This window comes from Rhinatrema bivittatum, chromosome 2 (assembly GCF_901001135.1).
Source record: "Rhinatrema bivittatum chromosome 2, aRhiBiv1.1, whole genome shotgun sequence".
Lineage (NCBI taxonomy): Eukaryota > Metazoa > Chordata > Amphibia > Gymnophiona > Rhinatrematidae > Rhinatrema > Rhinatrema bivittatum.
The window spans coordinates 488,184,830-488,203,975 of record NC_042616.1 but is presented as its reverse complement, the minus strand read 5'-3'; the positions used below and the strand labels follow the sequence as shown (position 1 = coordinate 488,203,975).

General features: G+C 44.4%; 2 protein-coding genes across 9 annotated transcripts in view; one reads left to right on the top strand and one right to left on the bottom strand.

Moving 5' to 3' along the window:
- Positions 1-12,755, top strand: part of FAM217A (family with sequence similarity 217 member A) — a 388,133-nt gene extending 375,378 nt beyond the window's left edge. The window contains exon 4 of the mRNA XM_029590574.1: positions 12,122-12,755. Within this exon, the coding sequence (XP_029446434.1) occupies positions 12,122-12,179 (58 nt within the window). The 3' untranslated portion in view covers positions 12,180-12,755. The remainder of the gene's footprint in view (positions 1-12,121) is intronic.
- The window catches only part of PRPF4B (pre-mRNA processing factor 4B), a 191,630-nt gene continuing 184,922 nt past the window's right edge, over positions 12,439-19,146 (bottom strand). For 5 of the 8 annotated variants that reach the window (XM_029590568.1, XM_029590567.1, XM_029590563.1 and 2 more), the window contains 4 exons: positions 18,631-18,717; positions 15,209-17,108; positions 14,350-14,395; positions 12,439-12,602 (listed from right to left, as the gene is read on the bottom strand). In XM_029590568.1, the coding sequence (XP_029446428.1) occupies positions 16,905-17,108; positions 18,631-18,717 (291 nt within the window). In that variant the 3' untranslated portion in view covers positions 12,439-12,602; positions 14,350-14,395; positions 15,209-16,904. Of the gene's footprint in view, positions 12,603-14,349; positions 14,396-14,817; positions 14,935-15,208; positions 17,109-18,630; positions 18,718-19,146 lie in introns of all 8 variants that reach the window. The other 3 variants (XM_029590565.1, XM_029590564.1, XM_029590566.1) reach the window with 3 other exon arrangements.

Genomic DNA, 19,146 nt, shown 5'->3' with positions numbered 1-19,146 from the left:
CCGCTTCTTCTGCATTCTACTGCCCTTGGGCGGGTAACTCTTCGCAGTGTGCTCCCCACCCGTGTAGACTGGCATCTGTGGTGAGCAGGGTCCAGGTTGGGGAGGATAGTCTTGATCCCCGGCTCGTGTGGCAGTTCTGCAGCCACCATCGTAGCTGGGTCCGGAATCTGCCATAAGTGGTAGACGTACAGTGTAGTTCTGGGATCGTGGACTCCGCCGCGATAGAAGTGAGCGTTGTAGGGGCCTCATGTGGGCTAGCGCCCATGGCACCACTTCCAACGTGGACGCCATCAGCCCGAGGCCATGCAATCCCATGCTGCGGGATGAGGGACGCTCGGTAAGGACTGAAGTCAGTTCCGCAGCTGTGATATCCTCGTGGGGGTCAGGCTGACCTTGTCTTCCTTGGTGTCAAATCGGACTCCTAGGTATTCCAGCGACTGTGAGGGCTGTAGGAGTGTTGATCACCCATTCTAGGCTTTCCAGTAGTGTTATGACTCTGCTGGTTGCTTGCCCTGATCAGCCAATTGTCCAGGTAGGGCTGAAGCAGGATTCCTTCCTTACTGAGTGTTGCCGCCAACACTACTATCACCTTGGTGAACGTCCGGGGTGCAGTGGCTGACCCGAAGGGTAGTGCCCGGAACTGATAGTGACGATTCAGGACCTTGAAGCGTAGGAGCGCTGGTGTTCCTGATGAACTGGGATGTGTAAGTAGGCCTCCGACAGATCCAGGGATGTGAGGAACTCTCCTGGTTGTATTGCCCGTATGACGGATCGTAGGGTTTCCATGCGGAAGCGGGGGATCCTTAGGTGGCGGTTGACCGCCTTGAGGCCCAGGATGGGCCTGAATGTACCCTCTTTCTTGGGTACGATGAAGTAAATGGAGTAATGTCTAGTATTCCTGTCCCGTGTAGGTACGAGTTATGGCCTCGAGGGCTGAAAGCCTGTTCAGTGTAGCTTCCACTGCCGCCCTCTTGCGGGAGTCGTGGCAGTGGGATTCCATGAACTTGACCGGAGGGGTTCGAAAGAAGTCCAGGTGGTACCCCTCTCGGATGATGGCTAGGACCCACTTGTCCGAAGTTATCTCGACCCATCTGCGGTAGACTGGGGTTAATCTGCTCCCTATGTCTACTTCCCCTGGATGGGTCGGCTGATTCCCGTTATGGGGTGCAGCCGGGGCCTGTACCCGAGCTGGTTCCCCTCTTGGTGTGCTTGTTCCGGAAGGACTGGTTCCTGCCCGTAGGGCGGAACGCTTGATAGTTGCTCTTGTGAGAGTTGAAGCGCTGTGAACTTCTGCCCCTGGTGGACATGGGGAAGGGACGCTGGTTTCCCTTTGTCTTGTCTTCCGGCATGCGCGGTAATGGGGAGTCGCCCCATTTGTTGGCCAGTTTCTCTAGTTCGCTGCCGAACAGGAGGGATCCTTTGAAGGGTGTCCTCGTGAGGCTCGTTTTGGGGGAGGCGTCAGCCGATCAGATTCGAAGCCAGAGCTGTCTGCTGGCTGCCACTGTGGACGAGACTCCTCTGGCCGCTGTGTGCACTAGATCGGAAGCCGTGCCCGTAAGAGAAGATAGTGCTGATTCAATGTCTTCTCCCAGGGTGTTATTCCTGTCTTGTGATAAGCAGGCACGTGTCACCACGGTGCAGCAGGCTGCAAACTGTAAGCCGGAGCTGCAACTTTGAATGAGTGTTTGAGTATGGCTTCCAGGCGCCGGTCATGTGTATCCTGAGCGCCGCTACTCCCTCCACTGGGATGGCAGTGCGCATAGCGATCGCGCAGGCTATGGCTTCCACTCTAGGGCACGCCAGGAGCTCCTTAGTTGCTGGGTCCAGGGGGTACATGGCAGACAAGGCTCGACCCCCTTTGCATGAGGATTCCGGACCATTCCCCTCTAGGTCAATTAGCTGTTGCGCCGCCTGTGGGAGAGGAAAGTGGCACGACGTCTGGCAAAGGCCCTCCCGCAGGGGGTTTTTAGGTTCCCCCGAGGTGCTCTGGCCCGGGATAGCGAGCTCCTTTAGGCATCGGGATATCAGGTCCGGGAGCTCATCCTTCGTGAAGGAGCGTCTCATGTTCGGTGGCTCTGTCCCCGGGGGGATTCCCCCATTCCAGTGGCTCGAATTCTTCTTCGGAGAGGTCCGTGTCCCCGTAGGTGGGACTTCTGGGCAGTGTGAACTTGTGCCTAGGCCTCAAGGGTCCTGGGGCATGAGCTCCGGTGTCGCATGTGGCTGTTACGCCCCGGGTTCCGGCTGCATTTTAACCAAGGCGTGAATCCCCTTGAACAACTCCACCCAAGAGCTCGATTCTGGGTCTAGGTTGAGAGATGCTGGTTCTCTGGAGTCCCCGACTGTGGGGTGTACTCCCTGGGGCCTGCTAGGTCCGGGGTGCCCCCTGAGGAGCTAGCACTGGGCCCTAGGTGGGACTGGCCCTGACCTGGTCTCTCAGGGCCTCCTCACCATGTGCTCATAGGGTGTCGGCTTCCTCGTTCTGAGCAGCTCTGAGTTGGCATGCTGGGCAGAGGCCTTGAGCTTTTATTCCTGTTTCTGGAGGTGCCATGTCTATGGACACGTAAGCTCGTGTGCTCTGGTGCGTCAGGGATGTGCGTGCAGATATGCGCCCGGCCATAGATATGCGCCTTGTTCTGTGCGCGTGACTTATGCACGTAAGTTTATGTGTGCGCCTAAGCTTATGCGCACATGTAAATTTGTGTGCTTAGCTCCATTTGTGCGCTTGGCTCGGACGGCAGGCGGTGAGGCGAACAGGGCCAAGATGGAGACAGCGAGCATGCAGGCAATATGGCGACCTCCTCGGAGGGTCTCCACGTGGGCAGACCCTAGAAACAGCCGGGGCCTAGCCCTGCTAGGGCGGATCAACCCGGTGGCACTGGTTCCGATCGACGACCTGTGTTCCTCCTCGATCCTCGGAGACCGGTTCAAGTAGAAGATTTACACCTTACCTTGTCTTCGGGCGCTTCCCGATTTCGCCCCGGGCGGTCTCCGGCTACAGGGGGAGAGGGCAACTACCTTCACCGCCGCGCTCGAGGGGTGCACCCGCTGCCTCTCAGCCACGCCCGAGATTGGGGGGCTGTCCTCGCCGTGATTCGACCGCCAGACCGAAGCTGCCTCTACGCCGCGCCCGAGGATTCGGGGGCTAGGTCCCTGCCGCGAATCGGCCACCGGACCGAGGCTCTCACCTCCGAGGGACCACGGAAATCACCTTGGGAATCTCAACTGGGGGAGGGACCCGAGGGTATCACCCAGGAGAGCGGGGCTCTTCTTCAGTAAATTCTTTTCTTCTTAAACTTGGGCTTCTCCTTGATTCTTGTTCTAACGCTCTGAGAGCGGGCAGATAGTCCCTAACTGCTTTGGAGACGGAAAATAATGAGGAGCTGCACTTCCTGCAGGGGTATATGTACTAGGGGCTGACGTCAGATTGAAATCTGATCCGTCTCCAACTGCTAACAGGAGTACACTATACCCATTGGTCCTGAGTCCATCTGCTACATGCTAGGAAAAGGGAATTTACGCAGGAGGGGGGAAAAAAATACAGAAAAAATGAGGCCAAAAATCCCGGGTGGGGGAGGGGGAGGCGAGGGGGTGACAAAAAAACCCTTCCTGGGGGGCTCAAATCGGGGGGTAGCTGCAAAAAAAATCGGCCCCCCAGCCCCAGGAAGCTCCGAAAACGGAGCCGATAAAAAATCCAAAATGGCCACCGTTCCCGGGCTTCCCGGCCTGGCCAAGCTCTGGGGACGGGATCCCCGGGCTAGATTTGCCTTTCCCTGCTGAGGAGGGACCTTCCCCACCCAGCAGGGAGGCATAGAAGAAACCCCCACGGCAAAAACTCAATGGGGGCTGGCAGAAAAGAGGCAGGCTGCCTGCCCACGGCAAAGAGAGAGCCGCTCTGAGGAAAAAAAGGCTGCAGAAAAAATTTGATTGACAGCCTGGAGGCCAGGAGTGAAGCAGGGGGGAATCCTGCTGACTCCTGCCTGTCTGGCTGCTGGTTCAAGCCTCCTGAGACCCGAAGAAGAAAAATATGGGTCTACTGCTGCAAATAAGCTGGAGGTAGGGGAATACCTGCAACTTAATAATAAAAAGTGAAATTCCTCTTTTAAATATTTATTCACTTTTTTTTTTTTAAACTGAGTGCAGCAGCGGGTTCTAAACCCTCTCAGCAGCCAGAGGGGGGGGAGACGAGACCCGGAGAGACTCGGTCCCCACACCGGGAAGCGGAACGGACTCAGGCTATGCAGCGCACAAGGGGCAAAGCCCCCCTGAGACCGGCAAGAGCCGGGAGACGGAACTGTCTCCCACAGAAGAAAAGGAAAAAAATCACTAAAGAAAAAGTCCCTTATTACTAAGGAAAATAAGAATAAGTACTTGCTTGATCCGAGAGGAAGAAAGAAAAGGCTGACTAGCCTAAGCAGAGAATGAAGGGTGAGCTGCTGCACCTGCTGGAGACAGACGAATACTGAAGGGTTAGAGGATAGGTTCTGTCCTATTATATGGCATCCCTCAAGTTTTAGTCTGTCTCCACCTGCTGGAAAGGAGGCTCAACCCACAGTCTGGACTGATCCGGGTATGTACTGGGAACTAACAATCTTTGCAACATCAAACATTCCATTACCTGTCCTATTTTGGCATTGCCTAATTTCAGCTCTAATACCTCTGTTGCTTCTTTCATCTACATCTGTTGAGCTCATTATGCTTTCTAACCTAATACTCCATTTTGAATGATCCTGCATCTCTTATGCATTATCCGTTCTCTGTATTATGGATATTGATTGGTGTATTAGGTAACTACCCTAGGGCATGAAGTCTGGACTCGTAAAGCAAAATTGCTTACCTTGTAATAGGTGTTATCCCAGGACAGCAGGATGTAGTCCTCACATATGGGTGACGTCAGTAACGGAGCCCTAGTGCGGGAAAACTTCTGTCAAAGTTCCTAGAAACTTTTGACTGGCAGCCTGAGGCTACTGGGCATGCCCAGCATGCCATGATATTCTCTGCCACAGGGGTCTCACTTCAGTCTTGTATGTAGCAATAAGCAGGAGCAAAAATAAGAGTAGAAAATAGGAAGGCCCAACTCCGCGGGGTGGCGGGTGGGTTCCGTGAGGACTACATCCTGCTGTCCTGGGATAACACCTATTACAAGGTAAGCAATTTTGCTTTATCCCAGGACAAGCAGGATGCTAGTCCTCACATATGGGTGATTAGCAAGCTAGAGGCTGAGTCATTGTCCATGCAGGTAACCGGAATGCCTTGTCGAAGAAATGAGTCAGCCGAAGATCACAGCAGATTGGATGTAGAAGGAGTTGGAATTAAACTGGAAACAAGTTCTTTAAGACAGATTGCCCATAGGCTGAATCTTGTCGTCCTTCTTTGTCCAAACAGTAATGAGCTGCAAAGGTGTGAAGAGAACTCCATGTTGCTGCTTTACAGATGTCAAGAATTGGCACTGAACGATAATGTGCTACTGAGGTTGACATTGCTCTTACTGAATGTGCCTTTACTCGCCCGTGGAGGGGAAGGCCTGCTTTTTCATAGCAAAACTGTATGCAATCTGCTAGCCAATTGGATAGAGTATGTTTACCCACTGCTTTACCTGGTTTGTTTGGATCATAAGATACAAAGAGCTGATTGGATTTTCTGTGAATCGCAGTTCGGTTTAAATAAAAAGATAGAGTACGTTTACAGTCCAAAGTATGCAAGGCCGCTTCTCCTTGGTGAGAGTGAGGTCTTGGAAAAAATGTGGGTAAAACTATAGATTGATTCAAGTGGAATTCAGTGACCACCTTGGGCAGGAATTTTGGATGTGTACGGAGGACTACTTTGTCAAGGAAAAATCTTGTGTAGGGCGCGTACGTAACCAGAGCTTGTAATTCACTAACTCTTCTAGCCGATGTAATGGCTATGAGGAAGATAGTCTTCCATGTGAGGAATTTCATGTCACAGGAGGCTATGGGTTCGAAAGGAGAACGCATAAGACTTGTTAATACCAGATTCAAGTCCCATTGTATGACTGGAGGTCGAATTGGTGGTTTGAGTTGAGTTAAACCTCTCATAAATCTGCTGATGAGAGGTTGAGTAGAAATTGGTGCATCTCCTACCTTATTATGGTAAGCTGAGATTGCACTTAAATGAACTCTTACGGATGAAGTCTGAAGACCAGAGTCTGAAAGATGGTATAAGTAGTCTAGTAGTGAAGGAATGGTGCAAGTAAAAGGATCCATGTTGTTTTGCTTGCACCAGTAGGTGAATCTTTTCCATTTGGAAGCGTAATTCTTTCTTGTGGAAGGTTTACGTGAAGCTATGAGTACTTGAGATATATGGGATGAAAGATTGAGTGGTTGTAAGATCAAGCTTTCAACATCCATGCTGTCAGGGATAGGGACTGAAGGTTGGGATGCCGTAACCGACCCTGATCCTGAGTGATGAGAGTGGGAGCTATGCCCAGTCGAATTGGATCCCTGACTGAGAGATCCAACAGTGTGGGGAACCATACTTGTCGAGGCCAATACGGGGCTATGAGTATCATGGCACCTTTGTCCTGTTGTAGTTTCACAAGAGTTTTGGTTATGAGCGGTATGGGAGGATACGCGTATAGTAGGCCTGAGTTCCAAGGCTGAGCAAAGGCGTCCTTGGCTGGTTGGTTCTTTTGTAGGCGGAGAGAACAGAACTTGTCCACTTTGTGATTGAGATGTGATGCAAAAAGGTCTATCGTTGGATGCCCCCAACGTTGGAATATTCTGGTCGCTACTGCAGGATCCAGGGACCACTCGTGTGGTTGGAATTGACGACTGAGTCGATCCGCCACTACGTTGTGTATGCCTGCCAGATAAGTGGCCCGTAGGAACATTGAGTGATTCAGCGCCCAGCCCCAAATTTGTGCAGCTTCCTGGCACAGGAGATACGAGCCCGTACCTCCCTGTTTGTTGATGTACCACATGGCAACTGTATTGTCTGTTTGAATCAGAATAGTCTTGTGTGACAGACAGTCCTTGAACGCATGCAGCACATAACGTATAGCTCGAAGTTCCAGAAAATTGATTTGATATGTTGCTTCGAGGTTTGTCCACGTTCCTTGAGTTTGGAGACTGCCTATGTGAGCTCCCCAACCCAAGGTGGATGCATCTGTAGTTAAAGTGATTTGTGGAACTGGTTGCTGGAAGGGTAAGCCCTTGCGCAAGTTGTCCGAGTTGATCCACCAATGGAGCGAAGAGCGCAGTTGGTGGGTTACCTGAATTGGAGAATGTAGTGGTTGAATGGCTTGGATCCATTGTGACCGTAATGTCCATTGGGTTACTCTCATGGCTAGTCTTGCCATGGGAGTGACATGAACTGTTGAGGCCATGTGTCCTAATAGGATTAGAATACGATGAGCAGTTGTGTGCGTGCTTGAGAGCATCGAGCGTGCTAGGACGGCTAATGTTTCTGCTCGATCCTTGGGTAGAAACTCTTTTGAAAGGATGGTGTTCAACTCTGCTCCTATGAATTGGAGCAAGTGAGACGGTATGAGGTGGGACTTTTGATAATTTATGAGAAATCCCATGGCGTGAAGTAGAGCAATGGTTTGATTGAGAGAATTGATTGCTCCTTGTTGAGACTGACTTCTGATGAGCCAATCGTCTAGATATGGGAAGACATGCACACCTTGTTTGTGCAAGTGTGCTGCTACTACTGCCAGACATTTTGTGAACACTCTGGGAGCAGAGGCAAGTCCGAATGGCAGAACTCTGTATTGAAAATGTTGATGACCCACCATGAAGCGCAGGTATTTGCGATGAGGACGGAATATTGGAATGTGAGCATAAGCGTCTTGCAGATCCAGAGAACAAAGCCAATCTTCCTTTTGAAGGAGTGGAAGCATGGTACCTAGGGATACCATTCTGAACTTTTCCTTCGTTAGAAATTTGTTTAGATTTGGGAGGTCTAGGATGGGCCGTAAGCCTCCTGATTTCTTTGGAATGAGGAAATATCGGGAGTAGAATCCTCTGCCCTGCTGAGACTGGGGCACTGGTTCTATGGCCCTGGATTTCAGAAGGGTGGATAATTCTAATTGAAGTTGAGGAATGTGATTTCTGCTGGGAGGAATCAGAGGTGCTTGAAGCTCTGTAGGTATTGTGAGAAAGTCGGGCTTGTAGCCGTGGAGTATAATGGAAAGAACCCATAGATCTGTTGTTATGTTGTTCCATGTGCTGTAGAATTGGGATAATCTGCCTCCCACCGGTAAGTGGGGATGAGGATTTAGAGATTGGCTGGGTTCTCTGGAGATGTTTTCAAAAACCAGCTGTGGGACCTATTTGAGCAGGAGGTGCAAGTCTGGTTGTTCTTTGTTGGCGAGGTTGTGGCCTGTTCTGGGATCTTGGTTGGCGAGGCCTTGTAGCCGGTGGATAGTATCTTTTAGGCCGGTAATAAGGCCTACGTATATCCCTTCGCTGGGTACGACGTACAGCGTGGGTAGCGGTATCATGAGGTATGGAAGATAATTGCCTTAAGGTCTCCGTATGCTCTTTAAGTTGAGAGACTGCTTCCTGAACCTTAGTGCCAAACAAGTTATCCCCTGTACAGGGAAGGTCTACTAATTTTTCTTGGACCTCCGCCCTGAGGTCTGATGCTTTTAACCAGGCCCATCTACGAGCACTTATGCCAGAAGCTGCTACTCTTGAGGCAGTCTCAAAAGAGTCGTAGGCAGCCCTTACTTCATGCTTGCCAGCTTCGAAGGCTTTTTGGATCAGATGTTGTGCTGGTTCTCTGAATTCTTGGGGCAAAGATGGTATGAATTCCTCCATCTGCTTCCAGAGGTTCCTTTGGTACTGTGTAATGTACAATTGGTAGGCTGCAATCTTAGAATTGAGGATTGCACCTTGAAAAACTTTTCTTCCCAATGTATCCAGGAACCTGTTATCTTTCCCTGGAGGATTAGAGGAGTGCACCCTGGATCTTTTTGCTTTTTTCTGTGCTGATTCTACGACCACAGAAGAATGCGGTAGCTGGGATTTCTGGAATCCCGGTGCAGGTTGGACTAAATAGGTGGAGTCCATTCTTTTATTGATGGGAAGAACTGAGCAGGGATGTTCCCACATTCTCTGTTGAAGTTGAAGTAGAATATCATGGATAGGTATTGCCATGACTTGCTTGGGGGGATCTACAAATTGTAGTACCTCAAGAGTTTGGTGACGGAGATCCTGGTCAGATTGTAATTTGAATGGTATAGAGTCGGCCATCTCCTGGAGAAAAGAGGAGAAAGTAAGGTCTTCTGGTGGAGATTGCTTTCTTGGTTGAGGCGGAGACGGTTCAGACATAAAGGTTTCTGATGTGTCAGATTGTGTGTCACTCCAGGTGTCATATTCTGGAATATGAGGACTTGGTTTTTTAGGTGGATGTGGAGGAGGTACACCAGAAGGTCCTGGAATGGGTTCTTGTGAAGAATCCTCCTCTTCCACCGGGTTTGAAGGTAGAGAATCCAGAAGGTCCTGATATTTCTTTTGAAGTATCGAATATAATCTTGCTTCAGATGATGGTTCCTCTATAGAGGAAAAAGGCATCGTGGATTTGGTTTTTGTCATCGTTGGAACCGATGGCTTGCTTCTCGATGACTGTTCCGTAACCATGGAGGGTGTATACGGCGATGCTTGACGAAATTGAGCAGGAAGCATCGACGGCGTACTGGTTGAAAATGAGGGCATCGAGGTGAATGTCGTCATTCGCACTGGAGGAAGAAATGAGTCCGGAATCCGGATGGAGCCTTGCAGTGCTAAGTTTGATGTAGACACGGCAGGGAGTGGAATAGATCCCGTCTGTGATGTTGAATAAACCTCCATTGTTAAGGGAATCGGTGGCATCGGGACGGTGCCCGGCATCGAGATAGTTCCCGGCATCGGGTCAGCGCCCGGCATCGGGAGAAGTCCCGGAATCGCTGGCAGTATCGATGGAAGAGACTTCGGTACTGATTGTACCGGCATCGGTGAAGTCGATATTAAGGGAGATGTCACCGGCATCGGCTGAGGTGCCGGTAGTTGATCCTTAATCGCTTGTAAAACTGCCTCTTTTATGTAGGCTGCGATATCCTGCGGCATCGACGAAGGCGGTACCATCGATGGAAGTGTCGATGCTTCCGCTGGAAGTGACGTCGGAGTAGGCCCTTCAGGCACCGAGGGTATAGTAATTTTAGGCCGTTTTGAGAACGGTTCTCCTCGGTCAAGTGCCGACGGTGAGGTCGGGGCGTGTTTGTGGCAATGCTTGTGTTTAGGCCGGACGTCTACTGCCGAGCGTATCGACGATGTCGACGGGGTAGGGGAGGATTTATCTCCGGAACCGTCATTTCGGCGTCTTTTTAACAGTACCTTTTTCGATACTCCAGATGGCGAAGATTTCGAAGAAGTTGCAGGAGAAGGAGTCAGTTGTAAGCTGAATAGCTGCTGGATCTTCTCCTGGCGGAGTTTACGGCCTTTTGGCGTCATTTCTTGACATTTCTCACACGATGAAATGTCATGTTTGTCTCCAAGACAGCGAACGCAGTCTTCGTGCGGATCAGTAATCGACATTGTGCGGTTGCACTTTGGGCATTTTTTGAACCCTGAAGACATCCTTTCTTCGACGGCCGTCGATGAAAGGAATTGAAAAAGAAAATTTATTTTTTTTTTTTTGAAAAATCGAATTAATTCACCAGCCGGTGATGAGAAAAAGTTTTATTTGAGACCCCTAATGGAGAATAATAGTATTACTGAGGTAACTCAGAGGGCTCCGATGTCCGTGCTGCTGTCCAGCTGCACGGAAAAAAGAAGACTGAAGTGAGACCCCTGTGGCAGAGAATATCATGGCATGCTGGGCATGCCCAGTAGCCTCAGGCTGCCAGTCAAAAGTTTCTAGAAACTTTGACAGAAGTTTTCCCGCACTAGGGCTCCGTTACTGACGTCACCCATATGTGAGGACTAGCATCCTGCTTGTCCTGGGATAATGGGAATTGTTCACCTCCATAGCTTTTAAGTGGTACTGTGCAGCACAAAGAGTACCTGCTAGAAATAGCAGAAGGCATATCAATGGAAGTGTTAAATCTGCCATGAGTCTGGTATATTTGACATCTTGTACCTGGGAATGTGGTCGTGCATAAGGTTACAAAATCCTTAACATTTTCTGTATAGGTACCTTCCTAGGAAAAAAAGGGCAATAATGGTATTTTACAAGGCCTGCTTAAGATACTAGCTAAAGGAAGCCAATTTTAACCTGAACAGCACCCTGACATGAACACCGGTTCAAACAATTTCTGAAATGTGATCATGCATGCTATACACTACAGAGACCTGGTATTAGGCAATAGCAGCAGAAAATGATTTTTGTTAGAAAAAAATTGCTATATGTTTAAAGATTGAATACAGGTATTGCTGGGTGCTAAAATGACAGAACCACATGTGAAAAAATTATTTATTCCTAACAAGCTTGTACAACACTGCTCTGCAGATAAAAGTAGGCACATGTAGGTACTTTGATCATATTCAATTGTGACTGCATTCCTATCACAAGGTCATTTTTGGGACAAAGTTGTGCATTTGATAAATTTCCTTACAAATACTTGTCTTTTGTCATGATTTCACTTATTTCAATGTCTCCCTGAGCTGATGCCAAGAACAAGTACTGAATCCCTGCTTAACTTATATAAGGGTTGTGAAAACCTCCAAGGATTCAGACAATGTCAGCAGGTTAGGGACATTTTTCATGAAAAAAATGTATGTTTAGCTAAGAAAATTTCTGCTACTTCCAGGTTATTTTGATCCCAGCTTATATCAGCATCACCCAAGTTTAATAAATGAGCAGACAGAAATCACTATAATCTTTCTCAGCTCATGTAATTTAATACAATGCAACACTGTCCATGTTGAGCAGTATACCACAGCCAAATGATACATGGCTGAACTTGAAAGCAGGTGAGGTTAAGTATAACAGACGGACAGGAATAAAGAGCAAGGTGCTACAAGAAAGGATACAGAGGGAAAATATTTGGAGGTGTGCCTTCATATTATAACATTTTAGTTTAACTGCTTATTATTTTACAAGTCTGAAAAACTAGAGCCTTTATTTGTTACTAAATGTTTGTATTCTTTTGCTCTCTTTATACATCCTCCTAATATTGCAGGTCTCCTCCCACCCCAAAGGAAAACTCCTTGAGAGTAAACTTCAGTGACACTCTATGACTGGCAGGGAAGAGTCACCAAAATAATGCAGTTATATTCCTTCCTTCCCTCCCTGGACTCAAGCATGTCACCTCTGCAGTGCACCCAAATCCTGCTGACCATGACAGGAGACTCGAACAGACTTCTTTCTGCACCACAACACCATGGGCTGTGGTTTACATCATAAGGCCTTTTTGTTTATCTTTCAATTCTGCTGTAAAAACTGTTTAGCATAAATACATTTCAACAAAACAAAATCAAATAGAACAGAGATACATACTTAGAAGCAATACTTTTTATTAAGAAAACAATTTGTAGTTGGAATAATAGATAATCTAGTTGTAATCAAGATACTATAAGCCACTTCTTCGATGTTGCAATGGAGTGATTAGTTCCAGTGTTCAGATCAACACCGTGCTCCTTGGAGGACTACTGACACTTACCCTACATTTGAATGGGAAAAAAATATTAATAGAAATGTATAATGATTCCAAATGTCAGAATCCATATACAAAACATACAGCACAAATATTCCATTATCCATTACATGATCAAGGTTAAAAAAATGAACCTTCTGTTCCCAGTTCTTTAGAAAAAGAAATACATTAGGGTGTTAACAGACAAAATTAAAGAAACCCCTTTGAAAAATCCAGGCCTTAAATAACCTAACAAGCAGCATTACTCCAAAGTCAAAGGGTCAAGGGCTGAGAAATAGACTTTGCAATGACAGGAGGAGAGGGGAGAACCACTATTTCATTCTCCAACAAAAGTTTTCATCAGTCATGTTGTTAATTACAAATATTATTTTACCATCAAAACTCATTTTTAAAAAGAAATATATTTTTTAAGAAAAATATATTTACAGATTTAACCACAATACATTTTGTCAAATTAACAACCTACTCATCAAACAAAAAAAGAATATCAAATTATACATTGCTTTCTCCTCATTCTTATGAATGCATAGATCACAATGGGGCAGATTTTTAAAAAGTACGCCCACGCGTACTTTTGTTCGTGCGACCGGTGCAAACAAGAGTTTGCCGGATTTTAATAGATACGCACGTATCTTTTTAAATCCGGTGTCGGCGCACGCAAGGCTGTGCAAAATCAGCAGCCTGCGCGCGCCGAGCCGCACAGCCTGCCTCCGTTCCCCCTCAGAGGCTGTTCTGAAATTGGAGCGGCCTTGGAGGGAACTTTCCTTCCACCCCCCACACCTTCCCCTCCCTTCCCCTACCTAACCCATCCCCCCCACCCCCCAGCCCTATCTAAACCTTCCCCTACCTTTGTTTGAAAACTTACACCGCGCGATTCCCCAGCCCAGGAGCAGTTTCAGAGGCCTCGGCTATACCCCCAAAACGCCCCCAGGCCGGAGCCACGTCCGCGGCCCCACCCCAGATGACCTGCCGCCACGACACGCCCCCCCCAGGAAAGCCCCGGGACTTGCACACACCGCCGAGCCTATTCAACATAGGCTTGGCGCATGCAGGGGGAACTTGGGGCAGGTTTTCGGGGGGTACGCGTGTACTCCTTTGAAAGTCTGCCCCATTATGAATAAGGAAAATGTTCAATCGTTATCCCTCCTGGCTCAAGGTTGAGCACTGCACTGTTGAAATACTACCCCAAAGTGCTTAGAGAAAAAGCCAATTGCTGTTCCACTCAGATTTATTCAAATGCTGCACTCTTGGAATTCTGCTAACACTATAGTGTTTCCTTCGTGGCATCAGATACAAGATAAGGGACAACTTGCCAATTAATTTGTTTTAAACACACATTGCATTATAAAATGGACAAATAAAAAAAAGTAGTTTTCACTTGGCTGAACAAAGATCTTTTACCTGCTATAAAATGATATATTAGTGATTGATAGCCAAATTGTCTTGGCAAAATACCACATTGTATAATACCAGTTAAAAGATAGAACAAAGAGGAGAAATCCGTGTATAGTTTGATACTGTCCTTTTTTTTTTTGTTTGATGAGTTTGCATCATGTTGAACAGAGGTGGCTTTATTTGTTTTGATGGTAGTGTGTACATTAACAATCAAAACAAAAATCATATTTCATAGCTAATAAAACAAATAGCAGTACTACTCCAAGCACTGTTAATAAAAGCTAAATCTGATCGCTGCAAATGGAAGGATTAAATAAGTAAATGAAGGGTATTGTTCATATCTTTTATAAGACAGAAACCTTTGAGCATGTCTTCCAGATGGCATCTTCTTCTTTCTGGCTGCACCTACAACACAAAGAAAGAAGTAAACGAGCAACTTTATGCATCTTTAGGACAGGTTTTAGAAGTTCTTCTGTAGACATACAGTGCATTGTTTCTATTGAAGAGCATATCACCAGATGTTTTCAACACCAACTCAGAATGATGGTAACGCTCAACAGAAACAACACATTTTCCATCATCTGCTACCAGAAGTCTTGAATATCCTGTGGGTGTCAGCAAAACTGGATGCCTAATTTTAATGAACAAGCTTATAGTTCTTCAGTGTTTATTAAAACATGAAAACTGTATTATGCCTTGCTTCTGTACAAATTACTGCTCATTATATGGAAACATATATACCTTCTTTTATTATAAAAGTAAAAAAAGAAGTAAAAAAAGATAGGTTTGAAGGTTCAAAAAAAAAAAAAAAGGCATGTTAACCTCACCTATCACCTGCCTGTGCTGCAGTTCGTGTCACACCCCACCAGCAGAATGTCTACTACTGCATTCTGATTTTCCATCCTTGACTGTACCAAGTGTGCATGAGTGGTGCAATTATGTGCCTAGATGGACAAAAAATGCTTTTGAATTTTAAAAGATATCAGACGTTGGAAGCATTTGCTTTTCTATTCCTTTTATGCCAAATAAGTAAATCCCCATGTTGCTACTTAAGTGCAAACAAAAGTCAACGAACCTGATGCACTCTTGTTTATGAAAAAGGATGAACAAATATAAAGTTAATATTGGGATCTTCATGTTGAGTTAATAACATGTTTCAACCACTTTTTAAAAAATTTTGCTGCTAAATGCTTATCTACACATGCTGCCAGGAATGACCTTGTTAAGAAGGTGAAGTTGGTGTCTCAGCAAATCAGACCCCTGGAGCAGCCGTTGGGTGGCCTGTGCCTCGTTTTCCTTTTTCTCTCTCAGCACCATCCAAAGGAAAAGTGAGAAAACAGCATAAATATTAGTTAAAACCATATCCCAAAGGGAGAATTTCACTACACTGAAAATGGATATAGAAAGTATCTGTAGGGTCTTAATTATTACTTTAATAATGATACTTTTAAATTTAATCAACATTTCTTAATATGCCCCAACAAGCCTCTTCTATTAAGGGGATTTACAAATAAAATGATAGGTTATTTCAACCATTTGTGAATTACCTGATTTTACCAGAGCTGAAGACAATAAATCTATTAATAATGGCTACAAATGCCTTGTTCACAAAAGACTTTATTATCTAATGATGCATACTGAAAACATACAGAAATCTGCATGGTCCACTTTACATGTAGCAGAACAATCTTCACTTTACAATAAGTGAGCTTCAACTGTTTTATGCAAGAGACAACACCTTAAAGTCACAGTCTTAAAGAAAATTTTCATTTACAAAAGAAATAAAAGGTAAAGAAGCAATTACCGCTTTTAAAAAGCAGCTGCTTTGTTCAAGAGTAGAAGGTTTATGCCTGTATTGAAAGACAACATGATCACAAATAATGAAAACAATGAACAAATGAAACACTTTTACAATAAAGCAGTACACTTTCAAAATGGCATACAAATAGTTAAAAATTTAATTTGTGTTGTCTGTCTCGCTTTTAAACATGAGGACTTTCAGAATCTAACCCCAATACCTCTAATTAGTAAATGAAAACTCTGTGGTAACGTATTGGTTCTATGTCACTGTGAACTATAACAAAATGTATATAAAGTTTTATATAGCAAGTTGATAAAAAAAATTAATAATGTAATAAGAAACAGTACACTGAAGGCGCTCTATCCATCAAGTGCACACACTTCAAATTTGTAAATGTGATGAACAGAACATAAGTTGAAATTATCCACAAGCTGCAATGCCAAAAAAACCAAAATGCAGGAGAAGATCATTTATTGAACATGCACGGACTTCTGCCACATATGCTACTGAACCTTATTTTCCAGTTGTTTCAGTAAAATAACATTTTAAACACCAGTGATGTTGATGGTTTAGCTTACCTTCAGTGTACTGAAAGTTGTACACAACCTGCTTTAAAAGAGGAGACCATCACTGCGGGCAGGCTCAAGAAGGAACAGACCCCCTTCGGCACTGACTACACCAAGGGCATGCTGCTGTGGCCTGCACACACAACCTAGGAAAACGTGAATATAAACAGCATTTATGCTGGCCATTTTTCTTTAAGACAAAAAATGAAGCCAAATCTGCTAAAAACAAACCAACCACCCGGCATTACTGCTCATTTTGAGAGCGAGAAACATTTTCTTATGTGAACTGCAGCTGTATACATTAGCACTGTACATTTGTGCAGTCTTGGCAAATGCAACACTTCCACAATGTGAAGTTTCTCCTAACGACCAGATTTTACTCTAAAATTTCTAAAAAAATATCAGCCTTGGTGTTAAACTCAAATATACCATGCTTCCTCAACTTTGCAGGTGAAATATTTATATTTGTATATACACAAACTGTTGTGAAACTTCTTCAGTCTTGGAATCTTAATTAGGCAAACCCTTTGAAGCTTCTTCATGAAATTTAAATTTTTTCCTGGATGAAGGCGTGTTGTAGGGCCTGGTTGATACTGATTCGTTTAGCTGGGTCTAACATTAGGATCTGGTCCAACAAGTCCTTGAGCTGGTGTACTTTTTTACGTTGATCTTCTGGGAGTCTCTGACACCCAATCAAGTCAGCTAACAGGTCCTTGGTTGGGTTAATGGTGCTCATGACAGTAACTTTTTCCTGAAAATATTAAACACAACAAATACCCAGGGCTTCAATACAACCAACAGAAAAGAAAAGAGAAACAGCAGCAAACTCCCTTAATGGGCATGTTGAGGGTATATCTGAACTACAACCAGATTATAAATACGGAAATTAAAACAAAATATTGAAATACTGGCTCAGTGTTTAAAAATGTGAAGTCAAATTTGCCTTATGTGTCTGAACTGAAAGATGGATGTTTTAACAAGGCATGGTTTAATTTAAATGAAAGCTTCTGGAGTTGGACCAATCACCAACCACAGGTGAGTGGTCCAACCCATTCAGGCCTCTTCTAGTGAAAACTATGTGCGTGCATGTATGGGGTGACAGACTGCCAACAGTAACCTTAGAAGACGATACCCACCTACCTTCACACCCTATATCTGTATCATGTCACTAGATCCATATTTCAGGATGGAAAAAAAATGTGTTTCTTTGATCTTATATGAAACCTGTTTTGACATTTTTATTTTAAATACCCATCTCAAATATTGTATTTTTCCAATTAATTTTTCTCTGTCTAATTAAATCATTTAGGAAGGGTATAACACAGAGATGTTATTCTCAGTCATATGTAGCTAGGGGGAACTAGTACTAATTACTAAAATAGATAAGCAGAACCGAACAAAAATTAAATGCTTGTCCAGCTTATGCACATCACTTTTGAAGGAGCAGATTTTGTTCAAAGCACAAGTGCAAATGTTCTTATTTTATGAAACAGACAATAATATCATTTGGTAATTTTACAGTTTGATTCTGTTGGCAGCTGACCCTCATTGCAGGCTGCAATAAGTAATTTTGTTTTATTTTTATATGTGATTGTTATTTGTTTTGACTTTTACTTATCCTTTAACCAATGCTGTTAAAGGCGAATAACAAAGAAAAAAAGAAAGAAACAGGGAATCAAGAGTTCAAGGTATGCACTAGTACTGGTGGAGCCAGGGATGCTACCTTTTTTCTTGTCTACCCCAATGACAACCATAACACACAAAGTACTAATGACTTAACAGGAAATTATTCTATAAGCTAATAGTTTCCATAACAACTAGTTATCAGGCCCAAAGAATATTCATTAAATATTGCTTACTTTTTCATTCACAGAACAAAGTACAAAATTCTGTAATGCGAAAGAATGGAAGTACATCTACAGTCTAACTGAACCCAACTTCAAGTATTGAATTTAAAAAAATCCCCTTTAAAACAGAAAGTCTGCTGTGAAAATTCTTATTATAGCAATTTCCGATAATATACTACCAGAAAATAGTGAAGTACACTGAAGGCAGCTGTTATTACAATAATTTATGTAATAGTTCTCACAGAAGTTTGCTTTCACTTATGACAATTTTTTCATGAATCCTTAGCATTCAGTTTCTTCACGTGGTTATCCCAATGCTGGCAATAAAATACTCAACATCCACCAGTAGGAGTTAAGCTCTGCTAAAAATTACTATACTAAAAGCAGTTCAATAATGACAGCTAAGTAAATTAAATTAATACTTACCCTTTCAGTTACTTTATCAACTTCAATGTACATGAAATTAAGATTAGAATCAAAGTGTTGATCTTTAAATACTCCTTTTCGGATCATCTGAAAAATAAAAATATATTGGTCATCTGCAAAAACTGCTGGTCATGCTTAATATTCTAACTATAAACAGATTTTTCTTAGGAAATATGTTTTTCATTGTTCTACTTGAAGTTTCAACCACAATACTGCCCACCAACTTAGCATCCAGTCAAGAGATGAAGACATGTACATACTCCCCACAACTTCTGTTTTTCTGTATTTGTTCAGGATAAGATAATAAAAAGTTCTGCTTCACCCAATTCATACCCTGTCCTCAGGGACTGCAAATGAATCTGGTTTCCAGCATAACCACCCTTATTTATTTAAAAATATTTATATACCGTCTTAACAATATATATTGACCAAAACAGTTTACAATAAAGTAAAAATAAAAAAATAACATTCTTTAAGTATTATATGCCTTTGCATAAAAATAACTAAATAATTAAA